The sequence below is a fragment of the Haemorhous mexicanus genome, chromosome 2 (assembly GCF_027477595.1).
Source record: "Haemorhous mexicanus isolate bHaeMex1 chromosome 2, bHaeMex1.pri, whole genome shotgun sequence".
NCBI lineage: Eukaryota > Metazoa > Chordata > Aves > Passeriformes > Fringillidae > Haemorhous > Haemorhous mexicanus.
In genome coordinates this window covers 51,827,697-51,850,550 of record NC_082342.1, presented here as the reverse complement: position 1 = coordinate 51,850,550, position 22,854 = coordinate 51,827,697, and the positions used below count along the sequence as shown (strand labels likewise).

Here is a 22,854-nt window from a genome sequence, read left to right as displayed (position 1 = left end):
CTTCACACGCCAAAGGCCCATGATCATGGCAGTCTTGCCTTCAAGGTCACGGAGCAAAGATTAAATTTTACTTTTGGCTGGAAGGTCTGGATACCAAGTGACTCTAGACCCCAAGTGCACATCAATTTGGACTGAGCTTTTTCTTCCTAGATTTGAGAATACCAGACTCCTGTTCCTTGTGGAATTCTGCGCAGCAAAAATACATATTTTTTAAAAAAATATTAACAACAATTTCCAAAATCTGATGCTAGAGTGTTTAATTAGGACCAATGGGATAGGAGAAAAGGCAGCATTAAAAGCTATCAACTTATTCTGAAAAGGCCACAGAAAAGGCCACAAAGTCACCCTTTTTCTGTTCTTATTCAGTGAACACTATTTGTACACTAACCCTACACAAACTTCAAAGGAAGAAGTAAACATTCATAGTATAAAAAAAAATACAAATTAACTGCACAGTAAGAATATGGTCATATTATTGCAGTATTTAATTCTTTTGTAAACTATGTAGGTCACAGCCTTATTAATTTTAATGAAGCATTTCACTTTGAGAAGACTTTAGAGAAAGCAAGACTAACTCCTTTGAGCAGAAAAATGTTACAGGGATTTTGGAAGATATTTGTGTACCTCATCACAATACTAATGCTCAGCTTTGTTTCATGTAACTAAGCCTTTCCTTTTGAAACACAAACAGCTGTAACACCAAGCTAAAAAGAGTTTTGTTCTCCTGTAAAACCCATTCCTGCAAAGATGTAAAAAAATGCTCCTTGCTCAATGAATAAAACAATTTATATACTCTAGGCTCTTAAAAATGCATTTTTGTACCCACTTTCCCCAGGTTGAGCTCTTTATTAAGACACAAGGAGATGGATGTCTGCAGCACCATGGCCGGCCCAGAGAAGTGCATGCTGTGCAGAGTAACCCAAACAAAAATAACAAATATCTATAGTGAGTAATAAAAGACTATTAAAATCCCCATTCACTCCCCATCCCTGGCACCAGCAGAGGCAATTTTGGACTCTGATCCTGAATGTGGCTTCCTTTGGATATTGTCAAGAGGGGCTCAAAGGTAGCCATGGGTTCCAGGGGCAGGTGCAGGGCAGAGCAGGCACATTAGCACAGAGAAGAGAGAGGCAGTGATGGTCACCATCAGTTCACTGCCAGGTTTGTGCAGTGCTGCTTTGACAGTGGTCTACTGCAGCTGATTTATAGCTGGCTGCAAAGCACCCAGACAGCTTCCAAAGCCAAGATTTCTTCCCTACCCACTGCAAAATACTCCATGGGCTGCACCAGTGAAGGGACCAAGCCCAGGCAGCCTCCAGATGTGAAGGAGAGACGAGCACTCATGGTGAGCAGCTGCAGGTGCAAGGAACCTGCCCAGCTCAGTGGCAGCAGGGAGAAGGTATGGGACTATCTCTCATGGGTTTTACAGGTTTCCAAAAAATGCACCTGGACTACCTAAGCTGAGATTTCTTTTTCCGAAGCATCTCTGAAAATTGAGGTGAAGGGAGAGATATTTCCATTTTACAGCAACAAACTATAAATATCACAGACTTCCTGCAACAAAACAGGGGAAATTCCACTGGGGCAGCGGAATAAAGCCAGAAATGGCTTTATTTAAAAAACATTTCAAATGTGCTTGGCTTAGGGCAGTGTGGCTCACCTGAGACTCCCAGGTCCCCAGCTCAGCTACAGGGATGCCCACAAGTCCCCACACTGACAGCTCTCTACAGTTTGTAACCAAGCACCATGAATGAAGAAGAAGAATTTCCTTAAAACCAAAAGGATTTGGTTACAAACTGCCCAATCATCTTTACCTTTTCTTCAAAGTCATCCTTCCAGACTTGGGCAGAGGATTCAGTGGTTTTTTTCTCATACTTTTTTTGTGTGTTTCTAGTTTATGACTTCAATTCCAATTGCCCCTGAACTAACAATATTTTGCATCTTGAACTCATCATCATCCTTAAATTATTTTTCACTTCTCTTCTTTGTAATCCAGTTCTTCTGTAGCATGAGGACCTGGGGGCAGGACATTATCCTCATTAGGGATGCATTCAAATCCTTAAAGCTAAGTAATTTTGTGAATTCTTTCTCATTAAAATACGTGAGACACCAGCCTATTGTATATATTTTCTCTTCCAAACTTCATCAAGTTTTCTCATGCATGTTTTTTGCTTTATTTCTGTTCCTTAAAAGTATAGAAGTAGTCCTGCAAACGAGGTCTGGGAGTTCAAAACAAAAGTTATTTTAATGAGCAGCTTTTATTTTAATGAAAATCTGCCAAAATAAGCTTCAAAATCTTTCTAGTGGTCTCACTGCCTGCAGCTAATTATAGAATTAAGTATTGTTGTCTGTATGCACACAAGTGATTTTCTATGACACTTCAAGCTGTTCCCACCCAGAAACATAGAAACATTTTGAGTTAGTGACTGATTGACACAAGATGTGCCTGGGGAGACTTTGTTAAAAGTCTGAACTTCACTTCTTAACGCATCCCCACTGCACAAGAATTGCATCTTCGAGCACGGGTAAAAAGCAACTTTCATGTAATTTCGCTGTGAAATTTGAAATATGTTTTAGCTGAAATGAATGAAAAATTAAAGAAATGAGTTATACAGATATGTTCTTATGAAAAAGAGTAGCAGTTCAAGACTTTAAAACTCTGTAACTCAGGGATACTTGGCAAGTCTTTGTTATCTGGTTGTAGAGATTTTTCATTTTCTTTGCTTTCCCTTTTTTAAATTTTTTTTTAACCAGCATTTCTGTTAAACTTTAATAATGAAAAGCCATTTTCTCTCACTTACTGATGATCTGAACATCACTATTCTCATTGCATATTGGGAAATCTGGGGTAAAGAACTTACCTCCAATGTCACTGCATCAGTTAGAGACAATACAAGCTGAGTTAACCCAGGTCAGAGTTAACCCAACCATTTGTATCTTTGCAGATTAAAAACAAATCACACAAGTGAGAAATCTTTTCTGGTGCCCACTGCATTTGTGATTTCCCTGTACAGACATAACAACTTCTATCCAAACAAGAACTGAGGAAAGGGGTTTTAAAACAGAGGCTGTAATGGTTTACACCTAAACAGCAGTGAGCAGGTTGAGCCCAGCTGCCCTGATGGTCTCTCACCCAAGCACCATCAAGCCTCGGACAGGTCAGTTCTAAAGGCCAAACAGTTGTCACTGCTGAACGCTGATTAATTGCTGGTGGGTCAGCCCACAATCATATGGTAGTAAATGCTCACCTCCTCAAGATTCAGATTTAAAAGCACCAAAAACTGCTCTGTGCCTTCCCAGTTCCCAGGCAAACCAAGGCTGGTTAGCACATTCTCAACACCCCAAGAACTTGTCATCTCACAGCTCATTCAAGCTGCAAATGTCCGTGTTCTCTTGACAGCTACTGTGAAAAGCACGGCATCCCTCAAAAACTTGCAGCACAGGAATCATCCATGCATGAGTCTCACTCATTGCATTTTCCACTGGCAGCCCAGAGCAGCCAGAACACTTCTCTGCACTGGAGTTGCATCTCATCTGCCCCTGCTGCTCAGAAGGGCTGTGGATGTCCAGCCAGGGACAATGCTTGGCTCTGAGCAGGAAGGAGGCAAGGTAGGAAGCATTTGCCTGCTCCTACACCCAGATTGCTCCACATACCATTCTTACAAATGACAGCTTGGTACAACTGTCATATAGACAAGCCTGCTAATATGATGGGGTTCAGTACCTTGAAGACACAGTAACTGGAGCAGAGAGGTGGCAGATGGCAATGTCTCAAGTAAGATGACAATGTCCTTAAAAAAAAATCATGAGGAAGTGTGTGTGTGTCCCTTTGAAACTTTTTTTTTTTTTTAAATGAAGTACAGTCAGATTGCTCTCCCAAACAAAATAGAGAGTGTGAACTGAAAACTCTGCAGGTTAGTGGAGGACAGAGAACATTTTCCTCTCTGAATTATTCTCTTGTCCCTCTTTCCTTAATCAGTTAAGAAGCTTGCCAGTTCAAATCCAAGTACCTCTGACTGCAAGTACAGACAGAGCTGGAGTAGCAGTATGGGAGTATTTCAGGAAGTTACCTCAAAACCTCTTTTCTATCATCAAATCTAATTTACATGTTCAATTAATAGGTCACTATTACGTTGTTTATTCCTGAGAATAAATATGAAAATAAAGCTTTCCTGTTGGGAAAAAGCTGTAGACATATTGTGGCATTTGAGATTAAATACTTTATATGTATTCAAAGGCACAAATATATGCATATATCTGTGTCTGTCCGAGGAATGACAAATATTTACAGATAAATTCTGTCTTCAATGAAAGCTGACTTGCTTAGAAATGAGAGGAGCAGCTAGACCCCCAGGACTGACAAGTTTAATACACAGAGAGGTGATAAGGAAGTAACATTTCATTAACTCGCTCTTTGAGGAAAAAATACCCCAAAACACTACAGAAAAATGTAGAATTAAGTTAAGTTAATGAGCATAATTAAAGTGAAGCTTTAACGATGAGATCTCTGTTATACTTTTCAAAATGAGACATTATTTCATCAAAATAACCAGCTAATGAATGTAAATCCTAACATACTTGCTTCAAGAAGTCTTTATAACCAAGGAAAACATATTAATATTTTACATGTTATAGATAGAGTTGCTTCAATGCTTGTTTTGACTTACAAGTTTCCCATAGAAAGAGCAGAGTCTATTTACATAAAATAAACAAATATTAAGCTTTCAGAGACTCCATGGCACCTATAAGTACATCACAATTCTGTGACTTCTTATTTTACCTACTGTGCAGAACCCTTTTTCTTACAGTCAGGCTGCTTGTCTGACCCACCCGAGGCAAAGCACCACCGAAGGAGCAGCACTGCTTAATAAGGCACTTGCAGCCAATGCCACCACATGTCCAACATCCTACCGATGAAGAAGGATCACTGATCCAACCACACTTTAGGCATCACACTTAGAGATCACACTGGAGGGAGCACTCAGCATTATTTTACTTTTACTTGGCACAACGTAAAGCTAACGAAACCCTTAACACACTCATAAAACTTGCAGTCCATCACAGCAGTTCAGGGATTTAATTATCAATTACTTGAGAGTCAGTTTTATGAGGATTAGTATTAAACATGGGCCAAACCACCCAGCTTATCAGTGCTGCTTAGCCAGACTGCTGCATTATAAATGGCATGGCAAAGGGGAATAAAATCCTCATTAAGAGGCCCCGCTGCTGTCCTCGATACCGTGCCACAGCGGTTTCAGTGTAAGAGCCTCCGCGGTACCGTGCTCTGTCACGGGATAGCAACGGGCTGATCCTTCTCTTTCCATTACCTCAGGGCAGGGCTGATATCACCAGGATTGGAAACTGGATTAAAAGCTCAGGATCAAGCTGTAAGAGATGCTGATTAGCAATCCTGAAGGCAGGCCTGCTATCCCTGACAGAAAAATACCCCTTAGTCCCTAGCTGCTTTTACTGAAGTTACCCAAGCTCTCACACCCCACAAGACCCGTGAGCAAGTCTTACTGGCTCTGCATCCCAGATACTGCCCATATGTTCATGCATATTATTTACTCATGTTTGCAAATATGACTCTATCAAAGCTGTGTTTAATCCTGTGTTTCAAATAGTGCAGCAGGACCAATGATGCAGATCAAGTACACTGTAAACAATACCACAGCTAACAGCCAAATTAAGGGAAAGTGGTTGAAAGAGGTGCTGGGTACCTTAACACAGATGGCTAAAAGGTCTGGCCCTTCTATGAGCTGCTCTAATTAGCACCCCAACAGTTCTGGCATGCCAGGGGGTGCTGTCTGCTGTCCCCATCCATCCCTTCCATGGCAACCAGCAACCCATCTCTGGTCTGCCTGTGTGCTCTGCTGTGGATATGGGCACAGGAATCAATTCTCTGATGTTTCTGCACTCCTATACTAGTCTTGTATTATCCTCTGTCACCTCAGCCTCTTTCATGAGCAATTAATTATTCTTTTTAAAAGAAAGTATTAAAAACAAAAAAGTCTGGTAAGCTGACCTATGAAGTTATACATTGCTGACAGAAGGATTAAGTCATTTGAGACATACAAGGAAAAAGGCTTTAGTCAAGGAAAAGGTGATTATAACAAAATCTTGACTAGATAATTGGGAAATAAAATACCAAAAATAAATGAATGTGAGATTTCAGAAGTACACAAAAGATAAGTAGGAAGAGGCATTGAAACAAAGGAGAGCAGTGAAAAATACTTCACAACAGAATAAGGTATTGCAGAAAAATTAAACACATTCTTCATCTTGCAAGGAAAATGGAAGGTGAGATGCCAGAAGTGAAAACAATGTGTCCTGGGGTGGACAGTGAAAAACTGGAGACATTAGCAACCTCTCCAGAAAAGTCTTGTGTAATTTGAAATCCATAAAACAGTCAGAGCCCAAAGACCAGATGAAACACGCTTTGGGGTCCTGAAAGAGATGACAGACAGATTATTGGACTACCTGGAATTGTCTTTTATACCCTTTCTGAAACAGCGAGGTATCAATAGACTAGAAACAAGCAAAATAACAGTTGTAGGAAGGAAATTATGGAGAGCTATAAATTAAACTTGACCTCCAAAGCAGACAAGGTCCAAAAAATAACCAGTGATAAAAAAAAATATTTTTTTTAATTTAAAAAATTACAAAAAAATTTTTTTTGAGAAATATGAAGCTGTTAAGAAGTACAACTTCAGTGGAATAGAAACACAGTAACAGCTTGAGCTATTTACTTATGTACATTCCTCATGTACTGGCTTTTTTTAAAGGCAGTACTACAGACAAAAAATGGGACTGATAAGCTGATCCTGTTTAGATTTTAAAACGTCACATAACATTGAAGATGGTAAATGAATGCATGCAAGACAAGCTCCTGTATGGATTTAAAGTGGCTAAGGAAAAGTCATGTCTGCTAGCATCAATGATAGAGGATAATGTGGATAATGGATGGGTGATGGATGAATAAAAATGAAGGCAGTGGTAATTTCTGAGGATCAGAAAAAAAAAACCCCACGTTTATTTGGTAATGGGTTCTGTTTGCATTTTCTCCCTTATCTATCTCCCAAACTGGTTCCTATAACACAAGGGCTTACCCTACTCATATCCTGAACTCACAGACTCTTGCAGTTTCATTTAAATGGAAATTATGGTCCAATTACTCTCTGTACCTGTATTCCCTTGTTCATTGCTGACTCAAGTCGCAGGGCTGAAATGGTATTTACAACCCAGCCTGCAATCTTGGGGTGTCTCAGAAGTCACATACAGTTGAGTTTGGTCAGCTTCTGCTAATAGCATCAGATAAACTCCACATGCAAGGTCAGATAGTAAAGGATACTGGCAAGAGGCACTGTAGTACAGAGAATCTTGATTTTCTGATAAGCCCCAAATCCTGTCAGCCTGTGTTACTGACTGACACTGTCCTCTCACGGTAAAGTCAAGATGCTCTGGTGCATTTCTATTCTAAATTTTTCTAAATTTCTCCTGCTTCTTAGTATGGACAGATGGATGCTGGGGAGAGATGCTAAGTTTTCAAATATCTGCAAAGAGGAAAAGACCCCACAACTATTCCAGATGAAAGAGGAATCAAACTGCAACAAAGGGGGTTAGGCAAAACACTAGGGAACACTTTTAACTCAAAAATAGGTAATGCATTGGAGCAGTCCTGCTTTCAGAGGCTCCAAGATCTCACATCAAAGGTTTTTATAAATAGTTTTTCATGAACAGGTTAAATAAGGATACATCAGAAAGAATCCCATCCCAGGGAAAGAGATCATGTGACCTCATGTAATTAATTAACTTCAGCCCTTATGACTACTTTTGAAAATCTTGCAGCATTCTAGGTTGTTAAACAGCTGCTACACTTCACCCTGACAATGACTGATTTTCAGTTGTCTCTGAACTTGCTCCTGCGCATTTTTTAAACTTCCACACTTTTCCAGGCTATTAAGGAGTGTCCTGTAGAAGCAATTACTCTCTCTTTCTTGTGACATCGAACTTTTCTCCTTCCACCTCTTCTTGCGCTTTTCCCTCCCATGTAATTCTGCCCAGGGTCATGCTGAGCTGGGCAGTAGCTAGGAAAATAAAGGAATTAGAAGTGTTGTCTCCAAAGAGATGTACACCAGGCCTTCAGAGACCCAAGATCTCTGCTGGCACACTTGAACACTGCCCAGGCTTTCAGAGTGGGCATATGGTGGGGAAAGTCAAATCCAGACTGAACGGTGGGGTCTTCATGATGGAAGAAAATGTCCTGTTATCTTACCCAGATCAAAACCAAAGATTTTTCAGGCATTTACAAGGTGGAGGAAGATAAAAAGATGAAAAATGAGAATTATTATTGAAAACTATTCTCTTTCTTTGGCAATGATCTGCTAAACAACCTTTGCACAAGTCCCAGACTCCCTAGTCAGCCTTGCTGCAGGATAAAAAGACACACCTCAAAGGGTTCTGTTGGAGCTTTGTAGGATCAGGTCAAAACGTTGCTCATTTTGTGATTTTTTTGTCTCAAAAAAAAGATATCTTATTGGTGACAACAGTAAAGGGAAAGGAAAGAAAGTTCATACTTTACCTGAAGCATCAGGATGGTAGAGGCTGGGTGCACTTGCTATTTCTCCTTGCTGATGGAGACAACTCCCTGAGGATCTTTGACTCGCAATGAGAATCCTGCTCTTGGCAGATGGCAACCTGGACACGGCACCCAGCCCTAGCTGTGGCTTCAGGATCATGGCAGATCGATAAAAGCTTGGTGGCACCTCATAGTGGGTGTACGGTGGAGGGCAAAATTCATCTTTTGCAGGCCTTTCCCCCACCTGCAGAGAAATCATTAACACAGATATTACACAACAAATCAATAAACCCAGACAATATGGAGCTCCAAATTGCTTGTAAAGGCTAAATTTCCCTCCTTGTGAATCTGGTCCTCAGAGCACTGAAAACTTTCAAAAATTTATGGTCGTACGATATTAATTGCTCTTCAAAAATGTGTATATTACACCCTCAATATGCAACTATACCCAAATAGAGAACTGATGACTTCCCCAAAAGAAAATGGACAAATGGAAGGCCTTCAATTAATGAAAATGAGGGTACTGTTCAGTCACAAAAGGGTATATTTTTTACAGAGGTAGATATACAAAGAGACTGTGTAAATGGAATTTTTATTAGAAGTTATTTAAAATATTCTTGCCCAATTCTGGGAGAAGTTGGTTTTAACTTAGATAGCTAAAAATAGAGCTGGAGGTGTTTTAGGTACATTTTATCAGAGAAATTGTACTGCCAAATAATTTCTGTGACAAAAAAAAAAAAAAAAAAAAAAAAAGAACTCTCAGTATGTTCTCACTGCAAAATGTTCATTGTAACCAGTGCCCATCTAATTCCTAGAAAGAGACCTTGTTGTGGACGTGAGCATGTTTCTCTAGCTTATGCTTTCAGAGGCCTGTTGAATATTCCAAATCAAAGCTCTAAAACCCATATGCCCATGAGAATTGGAGGAAAAAACCTATCAGATTTGCAAAAGTGAAACCTCTGCTATTTAGCACAAATAGATGCTGCTCTGTTAAAATCAGTGTCAAATCTCTCAGTATTTTAATGGGCATTTACTGTAAGAATAGCAGAGTAAGCCCCAAGCTGGAAGTGTTTCCAGCTCAGGGCTGGCTCAGGGCACTGAACTTGAACTCGAGGAATGATCTGGTTCCGTGATTCAGCCCTTGTGTTTTTGTGCAGTCAGGCTGGGCTCTGACTCCCACTTTTCTGTGCTTCTTCGTGACTCAGGACAAGAGTGCCGAGTTTTGATCTCTCACATTTGCAAAGGACTGTTTGCTCTTCTGAGTAGAGTCCAACTTCTTCACCATTTTCTTATAAAATGCAATATCATCATAATGTAGAAAGGACCTATGAATATTTTTTCAGTCATCCCATTTAGGCCATGGGAAAAGAAAAAAGCATAGGAAATAGGAAATCTGAACTAAATTTGTTTAAAAATTAATCAAAAAGTGCCACAGGCTACCTAGGAAGAAATGTAACTGCCAATTAATTAACTCTGCTGTAAGTTATGATGCATATAATATGCCAAATGAATTTCTATTTAGCAATTATAAGCATTAGAATATGCACTTCAACATTGGCTATAAAAGCTTTGATCCTACCTCCTTCAAGAGCTTTAATCCTAATTTAGCAAATCTTTAATATGCTAAGAGACAAGATTGGCCTTAAACTATGAAATATAGAAGAATATTTGAGGCCTTTGCACAGGAACCAGGAGGGCAGATGCAACAAACATTGAGCTTTATAGTTTTTAGTTTTGCCCTATATTTTTCCCTCCGTTTGCAGTCCTATTTCCTGCCATTAGATCTTTCTCTTTCTTTTTTTTTGTTATACTCCTATGACCTATTTAAAGTTAGGATGCAGTTCTTTGCTGTATAATATGAATGGTTCTGCAGACTTGGATTGCAGATGTCTGGCTTCTTGCTCTCAGCTTCTAGAGATTAGATTGTTTTTCTGGATAAGCCTCAGTTATCTTCTCTCTCCCTGATAAATTTATTTCTATCAGATTACACTATGCATACTATCATTTCATAATTAAATGGAAGTTAAGCACCAATGCCAAGTATTTCAGCATAAGGAAAAGAGAAACCTTTAAATACAGAAATTAGGCATTTTTATAAACTGTGTCAGTTTATTCAAATATTCTCTCACCCCATTTATTTTTATTTATTGACAGTAAGCTAAGAGCAACAGACAAGGGCAACAAACATGGACACAAACCAAATCAATCACAAGCATAAAAGCTCTTCTCAAGGAAGGAGTCCTTCTCAAGGAGGACTTAGAACAGAATCATTTAGATTGGAAAAGACCCTTCAGATAATCAAGTCCAACTGAATTTGCCCAAATATCTCTCAAGAACTGGATGTTATTTTTTAAAGATCCCAGTTTTGGAGGACATGAACTTGTTATGAACATATACTATTTTTTCCTTTCTATTTAACTGTGAATTCGTGAAGTGCAAAATTCAATAGAATCATATAAAATCATTGCCATTTTAAAACTCTTCAGAAAGATGTGGATTAATATGATCCCTGTTAGCACCCTGTACTAGGTTTTTGTATGAGGGACTTCTAGGAAGATGATCTGCTGCAGCCTGCCCAACCAAGAAGGTCAGCCCAGGGTTTTCTTCTGTGGGGCTGTCTGCTCATTACCTACACACCCATGAGTGGATTTGTTAAAATGAGCCAGAAAAGTCTGCAACAAATACTTTGAGCACACAGGAATTTCCACAGGCTGGGTATTCCCGAGCAGAGCTGGCAGCATGGCCAGCAGCTACGGATGCCCAACACTTTCCTTCACGTTACTTTGTTTATAACATCATCAAACATTATTGCCTCGAGGAAGAATTTGCTTGTCAAGTGCCTGCTTCAGGCAACTCTTTGGGAAAAGAGTTGGCAGCATCAGTTCAGACAGTTCAAATAACAGGATCAAGGGGAGAAACTTTTGGTTTGACTATATATAAAACAACTCCCCCCAGTCCTTTTTACCTCAGCAGGCTTTTTGTTTCAACAGACTTTAGTCCATCCATTGGACCAGAATAATGTCTGTGCTGGGGAACAGACTCAAAAAGGTAGTTGAATGGGGCCAGCACAATCTTGGTAAGGCAGGCAGGAGAGCTGGTGATCAGCAGACCTCCTTACAGACCCTCACCAGATCAGGGCTCTTGGCAGCAGCCATAAAACAGTGAAAAAAGTGGCCAGTGACCACTCTGACAGTGCCCAGCCTGTACCTGTATGAGTAAACTCTCCATCTGCAGACCAGGCTGATCCATGCTGGTCCTTGGCAGCAGCCTCTGGGTGAGCACGCTCTGGCAGAGCTGATCCTGGCTGGGAAGCCTGCTCCCAGTCCAGCAGTCAACCTGTCCTGGAGGCCATGGAGCCTTGGAGGCCATGGTATTCCACTGTTCAGTTCACTAGGACAGCTACAGTCCTAGGGTCCCTGTAACCTGATCTGCCCTGTAACTTCCCAGAGGCAACTGGGAGAACAAAGAGCCCACAAACACCTGCTGGTGCTGACTAGAAGAGGGTGAGGTCCATAATGAGATGGGGAGCCCATGTTGTAGTCAAGGATGTGGACAGCAGTGACCTGCCCTGGAAAAGGACTGGTTTTCTTAAGCATTTTGCATTTTACCTTGAATGGTTTTCTTTTCTTCTCTTTCTTTCTTTTTTTTTTTCTTTTTTGATGAAGACAGGCACGAAAGATCTATCTACACACTCTGCCAATGTTCTGAAGGAAAGCACTGGGGAGCTGCTAATTCCACCAGCCAGGCTGCCCATTCAGCCTTTACTCAATTCTACTGTGGACCCAACCCCTCAGCAGAGCTGGACTGCCTTCATGCTGGAGTTGGGATTTGTGTCTGAGCTGCCCCAAATGGGCTTTGGCACAGGCAGCTCAAGAAGCCCTGCAGGCTTCCCTCTGCACAGAGACAGCCCTTGAGTATTTCTTATAGAGTTTTCCAGGCCTTTTCTTGGAGTCTCCTGCCCAAGACAGCACCTTCCTATTTCTTCCATGCCTGGCAACCAGAGGGATATTTAATTGTTCCTACCACTTAGCTGAATGATGCTTAGAGAGTACAGCTATTAACACTATCATAGCTCCATATAAGGAGATACAAAATGCTAATCAAAGCTCTCCAAAGACAATACTGGATGTGTGAAAAAGGTCAATATGGGATTTTTTTCTCTAACCAAGACAGCGGCCATTGTGCCAGAGTCTCCTTGTCTTCAAAACCTCTGAGTCTTCCACATTCTCCCTTCAGCTCAGTGATTTGGATCTATTTCAATGCATCCTAATTGGTTTCTTTTGGATTACACATCACTCATCTGTTACTAACCCATACTGTGCACAGCTGCTCTTTTAGGCATCTGTTCACCTTCATGGATTGATCATTTTCCTTTCTCTTGATTCATACTGAACCAAATCAGGACCCTTTGTATTCCTCCAGCTGGCAGGACAGCCAGGTTATTGCTTTTAAGGTGGCAGTCCAAGAAAGAAGATTCCATCTTGTGCTGTCCGCTCCTGAATCCTGGCTTAACACAAACTCATAATGCAAACCACAATTTGACTTTTTCATCTCAGCCTCTTCTCCAGTCAGTCCAGCTTCTCTGAAGAAGCAGTTTGCTTGGGTTCCGATATTCCCTCCTTGAAATACCCATCAAAAGTCATATTTCTTGGAGGAATAAGGGAAGATCCTCTCCAGCTCATGTGTCCTACTTCTAACCCTAGTCTAGAGAAAATCACACTGCAGGCTTGCCACAACCTGAATCCTTTTCATGCTGAAAACAATCCTCAGCAATGCTCAGAAATCTGTCCTTTGCACAGGAACTAGGAGTTCACTGATGTGTCTGCTGATCCTACCTGATTATCTCAACCCCATCTCTCACAGACACCTGTGGTCTCCAGAGGGTCATGCCACCCTATAAACAGTCAAACAGCCAGTGCCCAGTCTGGGTCATTTTGGCTTTCATTCCATTGCCATGCATTCAACAGCAGTAACCTAGTAATTTCCCCTCAACTTATAAGGCAATTGTGAAAATAGACTACTGATGGCTGAAAGAGACAATCTCCCAAAGACTAATAATTCATTTCCTGGACATAAAATACAAGGGACAGAGCTGAAAGCTGAAATTAAAGGAAAAGGGACAGCAAGTACTGTTCTCTCTGTGTTTGTGATAAGAAATAACTATACTCTTTGCTCACTTCAGTAGCTTTCTAGTTAATAAGCCATAAGGGTCAATTTGCACTCACACACAGTCTCTTAATTTGGGTATTTGCCAGGTTTTGACTGCCAACACTCTCACTAAATTTTTTATTTCAATACAGTTCCTTGGATCTATACCATATGTAGGTATAGAATCAGGTAGGAAGTAAAATAGACACAGAGCAAAACACTCTATCCTTTTTGTAAAGACTCATTCAAATAAAATAATTTGTGTTATCTTCACTGTTTATATGAAAAGCATGGTTCTTGAACTACCTCAGGTCCCAAGCAGTGGATGCAAGAGCACATGACAGACACAGCTTGCTCTTCCCTGTCCTTCCTCCACCTACCAGGCAAGCTCATCCTTCCTCCACTGTGCTCAACTCCCAGCAGGGATTTCGGGAACCCAAGGCTCCTGCCCAGTTTAGCAGGGCAGAAACACAGTGAGATATATGGAGCCAGAGGCATCTAGAGGGATTTTCATCACATTTTGGCTGCTCAGGATGGCTTTCCAGGGAAAAGAAGAAATCTTTTTTGAGGTGCAGGTCAGTGTAAGAAACAGCATTAAAATTAGTCAAAAGTAAATCTTCTTTTGTATTATATATATAAACCAAACAGATAGTCCCTGGGTTTCCATACAGCCAAACAGAATGGAATTAGTGTAGACCTCTAATGCTCTGTCTACAAAAACCTGCCAACTTTCCCATCAGGAAGGAAGAGTCTCTACGGGCAAATTACAATCATTTCCCAAAGCCATTCTTTGGGAAGGAAAAAAAAAAAAAAATTATTCAATTCAGCATGTCTTTTTCTTTCTAAACATCCCTATTTATAATACTAGCAGGTGATCAATATGCTGGAAAATACTGGAAGAACACAGTAACAACTTCTAGTAACAGCTAAGACATCACAACAGGGTCAGTGCCAGAAACAGTTAGGTAAGTTTATTCCTAATGATCACACAGTGTTTTAGGATTTATTTCTTGTTTGAGAACTAACTTCTGGCAGCAGCAAATAAGCAAATGATCACCACTTGGCACACAAAAGCAGCTGTCTAAGCTGCAGAAACTTACCTCCTGCAGAAACTTCTCGCTCATCGGACCGAAGTGATGACCTGGGGGCCTAATTCCTGACACTACCAGCCCAGAACCGAAGAGCCTTGGCTTCTGGAGGTCAGGTTTAAATTTGTCATACAGGACGCTGGCGGGCTTTGCCTCCCCTCCGCTGGACGCCTTCTGCTCGGCAGGGACGGGCGCGCTGCACGCGGCGCCGTCGAAGGGCAGCGCCGCCGGCGCGAACAAAGGGTCGAGCTGCTCCATTGAACGAGGGCTTCTCCTAATGTACGTGATGATCTTAGGTCTCACGGGTTTGGGCCGGGGGATGGCAGGTTTCATCTCAACGCCTTCTTCCAGCTTTTCACTGCAGTCACTGTCCACACCAGCCTTATCTGTGAGGGAGCCCTTGGGGTGGACCAGGATAGGTTTTGGGATGGCGCTGCTGCAAGCAGTCTTGATAGGCACTTTAGTGGATAAGTTTAACAACTGTGTGCTGTCAATGGGAGGTAGGACTGAGGAGGGTGACAATTTGTCATCGTGAATTGCGTAAAGGTCCTTCAAATTACTGTTTGATAGTGGGGGCTGACCATTAACATCCAGCGTTGCCATTGGGCGCACAGGAGTTGGGACACATAAAAAGACATCAGCCTTTGTTGAAATGTTGCAGCTCTCTGGTGCTTCCTCTGGAGGATGTTTCTCTACATTAGCTGTTTCTTTACTTGAATTGGAAACACTTGAGGTTTCCACATCACTGCTGTGACTGTCAGGTTGTTGGTTTGACACTGTCTCTGCACTGCGCGCTCTGTGATGATCTGATGGATCAGAAGCAGGCACAACAGCATCCTCTGTGCTTTCTTTGACTAGCATCAGTTTATTCTCATTAACTTCCAAGGGTTTGCTGTCAGGGGCATTAATATCATGTATAGGAGATATCTGTTCACCAACTGTTTCAGCACAACCTGTGTCAGCTTCATGCAAATTTTTGTTTTTTCTCGGTGTCCCTTTGATGCTGGATTTACTGCCACAGGTGAGTGGAAATATTGTTTCCATTTCCTCATCAGTAAAATATTCCTCACCAGCCTGGCTGGTTGCCCTGCTGTCACTGTCATTGGTTCCTCTTCCTTCCCTGCTGATGGCGATGTTATCATTTTGCAATTTATCATCTGGATGAGTTACTACCTGGCTTGCCAATGGGTCCTCTACTCTATTACAGGTGTCGTGAAAATGGGATACTTGAAATTTTGACATGTCGGACCCAGAGCTTTTCTGTTCCTGCGCTGCTGTATTTTCAGCTCTTGGACACCCCAGGAACTCTACCAGCATAATTCTCTCTATTTTTTGTGGACAAGTATTTTTATATTGTAGAGATGGTGCAGTCCTAAGCTCCAGTTTTTTACTTTTATCACCCTGACCTAATTGTGCTTCTGATTTACTAGCAACCTCATTGAGCTTAACAGCTGAATGTTGAGAATGAGAAGTATGCAATGTGCTTTCAATGCTAACATTTGGTACATTTTCTGGTTTACTTGTTTTCTTGTTCCCTGAGGTAGATGGTGTGGAATAAAATACAGTTTTTTCCTCTGAGGTATTGTCAAGTGGACAAAACACCATCCCAAGAAAATGATCCGTGGATGTTTTTTGGGATTTCTCTGTACTTCCTACCAGCTGGTGAGACCTGTCGATGGAGTCCAGTGATGCAGAAAGCAAACGTTTGCACGACACACGACCAACGCCGTCTTTTGCAAATGTTTCGGGCTGAGGAGAAAATTTGCTTGGTCTTCCCAAAGAGAGCCTTTTTATTCTCTCCACCTCCACAGTCCTGGACATTTTTCCCTTAGGAAAGTTCTGGGTGAAGTCAATATTACCTTTGGAAACAACCTCCAGGTTGGCATCATTTGTGCTACTTTTTAAATTGGACAGACTTTGTCCTCGGCTAATCCTGATGTGCCTTGATATATCCTTGGCTTCACTGGTCCTAGAATCTTTCCCCATTTCCCTGCTTGTGGTGGAGGGCAGCTTACTTTCCTGTGCACTGGTGTGACAGGTTCGAGAGTCTTTGAAGGTTGGAAGTTTATTCTGCTCTGTTGGCAGATGAGTCACTTTCTCTGTTCCTCCAGAGTTTATATTCCCACTCTCATCTGTCAAATCACGTTTCTTAACATCCCCTTCAGTGGCTCTAACTTTTGTTACAATTTGGTTGGCATTGGTATCCCCAACATTCACTATGCTTTCATTGTTGTTTCTTATTTCACTGCGGTTGTCATGAAGCTGGGAATAACACGACTTGTTTGGAATTAGTGGACCACTCATTTTGAAGCTTTGAGCGACTGCTTTTTTTTTTTTTTTTTTTTTTTTTTGGCAGTTCTAATTAATGAGAAGGTGTTTTTCCCTATCAGGTTAACTTTTATGCATACTTCAGTTATATATTTGAATTAGAACTGATCAGTAGGAAATTCATTATCGGAAGGCTTGAAGTCTCTTCTCGGAGTCACATTTTTCTGCTTCTCAGTTGTCTTTTCGGCAGCTCCTGGACCTAGGAAATCTTTATGATGCGCTGTAGAGAGGTTCAACAAAAGCAAAATAGATCTGCCAAGTTCCCTCTGAATGAGAGCCAGTTAATCCAGCCAACCTAAGGGGGAAAAAAACCCAAACACAAATAAAACAAAAACCCAAACAGACAACATTACACTGATGTCAGGAATCATGCTAACTAAATCAAACTTAAAATCAACAGCACTCCCAGGTATAACCCCAGGACAGTGTTCTCAAACACTTTAAAAAAATGCTGTTTCAATTACAGCTTTGCTCCCAGCAAAAGTTCTTCGTGTAGCACAGATGTCTGACTCGAGAAGTTACACAGCAAAAACTGCCCTGGTTAGAGGAGTGGTTGTTACTGTTTTTAAGACACATAGCTTTACAACTGGAAATAGACAAAAATAACCAGGTGAGGGTGGGATCCAGTCTTGAGGGTCTAAAAATTTGCACATTGCTTCAACATTTATTACAGCAAGAGTGGCTACTGAAACGTTTAAAGCATCACTCTATAGATTAGTCATCAATAATAAAATTCCAGGTCCACAGAAGTTGTTTATGAGTTTCTCTCCTTGCCTTGTAGAAATCACTGCTATTTTTGCACCGACACCCCACCCCCTTTGGCATTTCTTAGCCAGATCTATAGATTCCAAGAAAGCAAAAGCTATGGCGGGAGGCCTGCAAAGAAAAATTAAATTTTTTCTGAGACAGATGAATGTGTGTATTTTTAAATATAGAGGATTATACACCAATCCCAATACAGTGCTTCTCTTTTTGGCTCCCTCACACGTTTGGCTTTGGGAGCCCAGATTTTGACTTCTATCACCTCCAACAAGATGAAGGTGAGATTTCTATCTATTTCATGCCTAAATTCACTCTCTGAGATATTTCTTTGTACCCTGTGTGTTCATACCCTTCATCACAATAAAACATGGACACTGGAAACTGGAACATGCTCCAAATTTCCCAGAAGCTGGAATACAAAGCACTTGTGATACTCCCAGCTGTGCTGGGTTTCTAGCCAGGGGCTCACAGGGGCACTAATTAGAAGTGCAGAATAAGTCCAGTGCTCTGTCTGCAGTATCTGGGTGCCAGTCTGGGTCCCTGTGTTCCCTGAAAGCCTCTTCACACACAGTGTGCAGAGAGACCTTGCTGGTGTGCTTCAGAGACCAGACCAAGCACTTTGGCTTAACGTTGCTAGTACAAATTTATTAACATGAAGGTCAGGAAAGACCTGGCCCCTCTCAAACACAGGGCTCTGCTCAACCTCAGGAAGCTGCCAGTTGAGACTAACCCCTTAAAGCTGACAAGGATGGACTCTATGTACCCAACATTCCAATTTCATCTCCTCTTGTGACATCCAGCCTCAGATTAGGGATGTCAGAGACTTGAAGAATCCACTACATTCTTACAATTAACACCCATACAATTACCCAAAGATATTTTCTTTTTTTGCAGAATATCGCCTGCTTAACTTTGTAATGTGTTATATGACTACCATTACAATAACTACAGTGCTTGTAAATAACACAAGGTTCCATTCTGCTATAGAACATACAGGACTCCTCCTAAATTAATATAAAACTATAATGCATTTTCCTAGGGAATACAAACTTTGGAGCTTCATTCAGTCAATGTGTTGAACATTTACACATTGTGATAGGCCCATTTGGAAGTAAGATACATGGTTTTGTGTTACATTTGGGACCTTAGATTTGATTATTCTTCTGTAAATAGCTGCTATTTAAGAAGCTTTGGCTTGGGTTTTCTGTAAGATAGTTTATTTTAAATGGCACTGTCCAGACTCAACTTCACTATGCTCTTTGGAGTCAGTGAGATGAAAAGACTCAGCTGTGTCTGGGTTCCGCTGGCTCTTCCTCTATTTTTTATTACTCACCTCTCTTGACTGATGTTGGCTGACATACACACATCTGATGTCACTCCCTGCTGTGCAGGAATGCTCTGAGATGAGAAGGACATGAACCTCCTAACTTCAGATGCCCTCCTCAGAACAGGAGAAGGGAGTAAGAGGAGTCTCAAGCCCAGCAAAGACAATACTACATCACTCAGCAGCATATCACTAGGGACTCTGGACAAGAAACACGTCTGCAATCTTCAAGACTGAACTTGGCATGTGTAAGGATTTATATGGATAAAATTTTCTTGATACTGTATAATGTAAAAATATCCCCTCTGAACCACTGAGAGTAGAAAATGAAGTCATAGCTCTCCATGTCACAGCATCTTGGCAGGATCTATAACTGTATTTGTGGAAAAAAAAAAACAAAACAAAAACCCCTTACAAAGTGATGTGAACATGCTAGACAGTGGAACAAAATTATATCCACCAGACTATGTTTAGCTATGAATCCCACAGGGAGAAGAAAAGTTCAAGGAGCCAGAAACACAATTAAATACTTCTGTTTAACTCCAGCCATATCAGGTTCCTTCTAAGATGTCTATCTCTTATGAGATTCTATTTTAAACCTGAGCCCATTTTATGATGGTCTAGGAAAGAAGCCTACAAGAGTTTCTTCCCATCTGATATTGCAGTTCCTCTGCTGCACTCCAATTTACATTTGGCCAGCAGGTCTCACCCTAACCTCTGGAGACATCAGGAGGAAGGAGAAGCTGAGCTGGATGATTTTTGCCCCAGGACATGCAGCAGGGACTGCATCAGCAGAGCTCAAGTTTGTAAAATAAAACTGGCTGGAAAAAGAATGCAGCAGCCCACTTCTGAATAGTAACAGCAGTGCTTTTTTTGGTTAAACAAGCAGTGTAGAAATATTGGTATCCTCAACAGGAATTGAAAAAATAAAAATTGTGAAGAATTCCACAATATTGCTTGTTTGTTCTGTTTTCAATTTGCCACAAAAATAGAACAGCAATAATTATGAGATATGCAAAGGAATTATCAAAGCACGTGTACAAATAAAAATGGGAATAAAGAAATAAAACCTGAAACATATTGAGAATTTTGCTTCCTCTATAAACATTTCCTAATGCAGGCTGCTACAGCTGCTTACCCGTCCCAGTACTGAGAGTCTAAACCCAGAATATTTACAGCAAGATACACCAAAAACACCTGGGTGTTCTGGTAACAGTGTGCACAGCTTAGACTGTTTGCTCTTTCAGTACCATGTGTATGAGAAGAATCTGAACACTTCATTAACCATCTGCTGCTGAACTGATGCCTCTTGCTATTACTATAAAACAAAAAAACCAAAAAATCCCCAAACAACAGAAAACAATGAGTTTGTAAATTGCTGGGGCAGAGCCAGTAGCCTGTGAAAGGTCAGCCAAGGGCAGCATCCCCCATCAGCTGCCCACTCCTGCAAGGCAAAAGCTCTCAACCCTATGAGGTAGTGAGTCGTGCTGCCCAAGAAATAGGATTACAGATGCAGGTTGTTCACCTGGAGCAGGCAGACCTCATTGCAGCCTTTTAGTACTTAAAGGGAGCTGACAAAAAGGAGGGAAAATGACTTTTTACATGAGCAGATATTCACAGGACTAGGACAAATAGTTTTAAATGAAGAGAGATTTAGATCAGATATTGGGAAAAAAATCTCTACCATGAGAGTGGTGAGGCACTGGAATAGGCTGCCCAGAGAAGCTGTGGTTTCTCCATCCTTGGAAGTGTGCAAGGCCAGGTTGGACAGAGCTTCGAACAAGCTGATCAGTGGAAAGTGTTCCTGCCCATGGCAGGGGGTTGGAACTAGAAAATCTCTAAGGCCCCACTCAACCCAAACCACTCTATGATCCTATGATACATGGGGGGAACCTGTGCACCAGCCCACTTGGCAATGACTCAGAGGGGAGTCAGGAGGCCTGATGGGGTGTTTGTCCTCACAGAAGGCGGCTACAACTGCTTGATAACAACTCAGTTCAAAACACAAAGTGAGAAATCTCCATCCATTTCCCTCAGAGACTATCACAATCCAAGTTTTTAAGCTCCTGGAGCATCCTGGACAAGGGCTGAGCACAATCTCCAGCTCTGCTGCCCTCTGCACAAGCAGCACACATCCAAAGGATGAGAGTCTGGATGCATTACAACACCCACAGATAAACTCCTGCAGAAAAAGACCCTCAGGAAGAAATCTTGGCCCACCAGAAAGACTCTGCTGTTGTCTGACCAGTGCAGTGATGCAGGGAGATGGATGAAAGGCGATGAGGGATATATTTGTATGAGGTGGGAAACAGATGTGGTTTTTACAGTTACTACAGCAAACGGAACAGATGCCTCCTGAAATGCACAGTTGTCCCAAGAAATGCCACTGGGGAGGATTGGCAAACCAGGCAGAGCTTCACTGAGGCCTTCTCTGGGAGACAAGATACCACCACATCCAATGCCAGCCCTGCAGGCTGCCAAGAGCTGAGCCCACAGATGAAACAAATCCAGCTCTGGATGGAAAGGAGGTGGGAATATCTCCTTGGGAAGCCCAGATCTTCATGAAGAACTATTCCTGATGGTGACAGAAGCTGAAAGCTGATACCAGGATATTAAAAAGAAAAAAGCTAATAAACCTTTTGGAATGGGTAACATACAATTGGAATTAATTAAAAGTGATAGAAAAGTGCTCACCCAGGCATGTGATAATTTTCTTAATGTGAATTAGAAGGGTGAGAACTAAAGATTTGGATACAGTCCCTGACAGCTTCTATTCATAACAAAGCAGACACAGCTGTTTGAGGAAATTACAGCATAATCTCAACTTTGGCAGATCCTGTGGAAATGTTGCTGTCTGTCATGAAGAGGACAGTACTTCAGAGTGACAACTTTCTGCCAATTAGACATAGGCAGAGAAGAGATGATAGAGCAAATGTTAAATTTTTACACACTGGAAAGTGGCAGGAAGGCAGTTCTGATTCAAAAGTAAAACTGAAATTATTTGAAGATATTAAAAGCTTTTGTAGAATGCAGCTCTGTAGCACTTCCAGAATTTCAGTGTTTTAGTGTGTTTAATGTCTCTACAGTCAATACATTTTAATGATTTCATTATTTACATGATTGCATATTTTATACCTTTACAAGTATAATTATAAAAACCGAAGATAGAACAACTTACGGTTTCATAGGCAAAGGCAATTTTTTCTGTTATACTTTAATTTTTATTCAGTAATAAAACAGATTTCATTTTATCCAAATAATTAATAAATTTATGCTGGTCTATCAAACTAAATCAATCAATCAATGGTCCATCTAATCAATTTTAGCTGATCTATCAAATTTTATAAAAATTATTATGAGCAAAACAGACTTCAAACATTTGCCATATTTAGCTTCAAAATTTTCTAAATCAAATATTTTCATTTTCAGTTCCAAATAATATTTCAAGATCAAATTTACTTCATCTTGCCAAGATTTTCAAATGGCAAATCAGGTAACACAGAAAGGTTATTTGCCCTACCCAAATCAGTATTTTAATTTTCCTAAGTAACAGGGTGATAACAAGCGCAGTGGAGAACTCCTGGTTCTCACTTTCATTAGACTTAGGATGAGCCATTTCTTTTTGG

General features: G+C 41.0%; 1 protein-coding gene across 3 annotated transcripts in view; it reads right to left on the bottom strand.

Annotated features, from left to right (window-relative positions):
- MTUS2 (microtubule associated scaffold protein 2) overlaps positions 1–22,854 on the bottom strand; it is a 265,802-nt gene that overhangs the window by 146,367 nt on the left and 96,581 nt on the right. For all 3 annotated transcript variants that reach the window (XM_059838810.1, XM_059838809.1, XM_059838811.1), the window contains 2 exons: positions 14,827–17,437; positions 8,582–8,822 (listed from right to left, as the gene is read on the bottom strand). In XM_059838810.1, coding sequence (XP_059694793.1) covers positions 8,582–8,822; positions 14,827–17,118 — 2,533 coding nt within the window. In that variant the 5' untranslated portion in view covers positions 17,119–17,437. The remainder of the gene's footprint in view (positions 1–8,581; positions 8,823–14,826; positions 17,438–22,854) is intronic.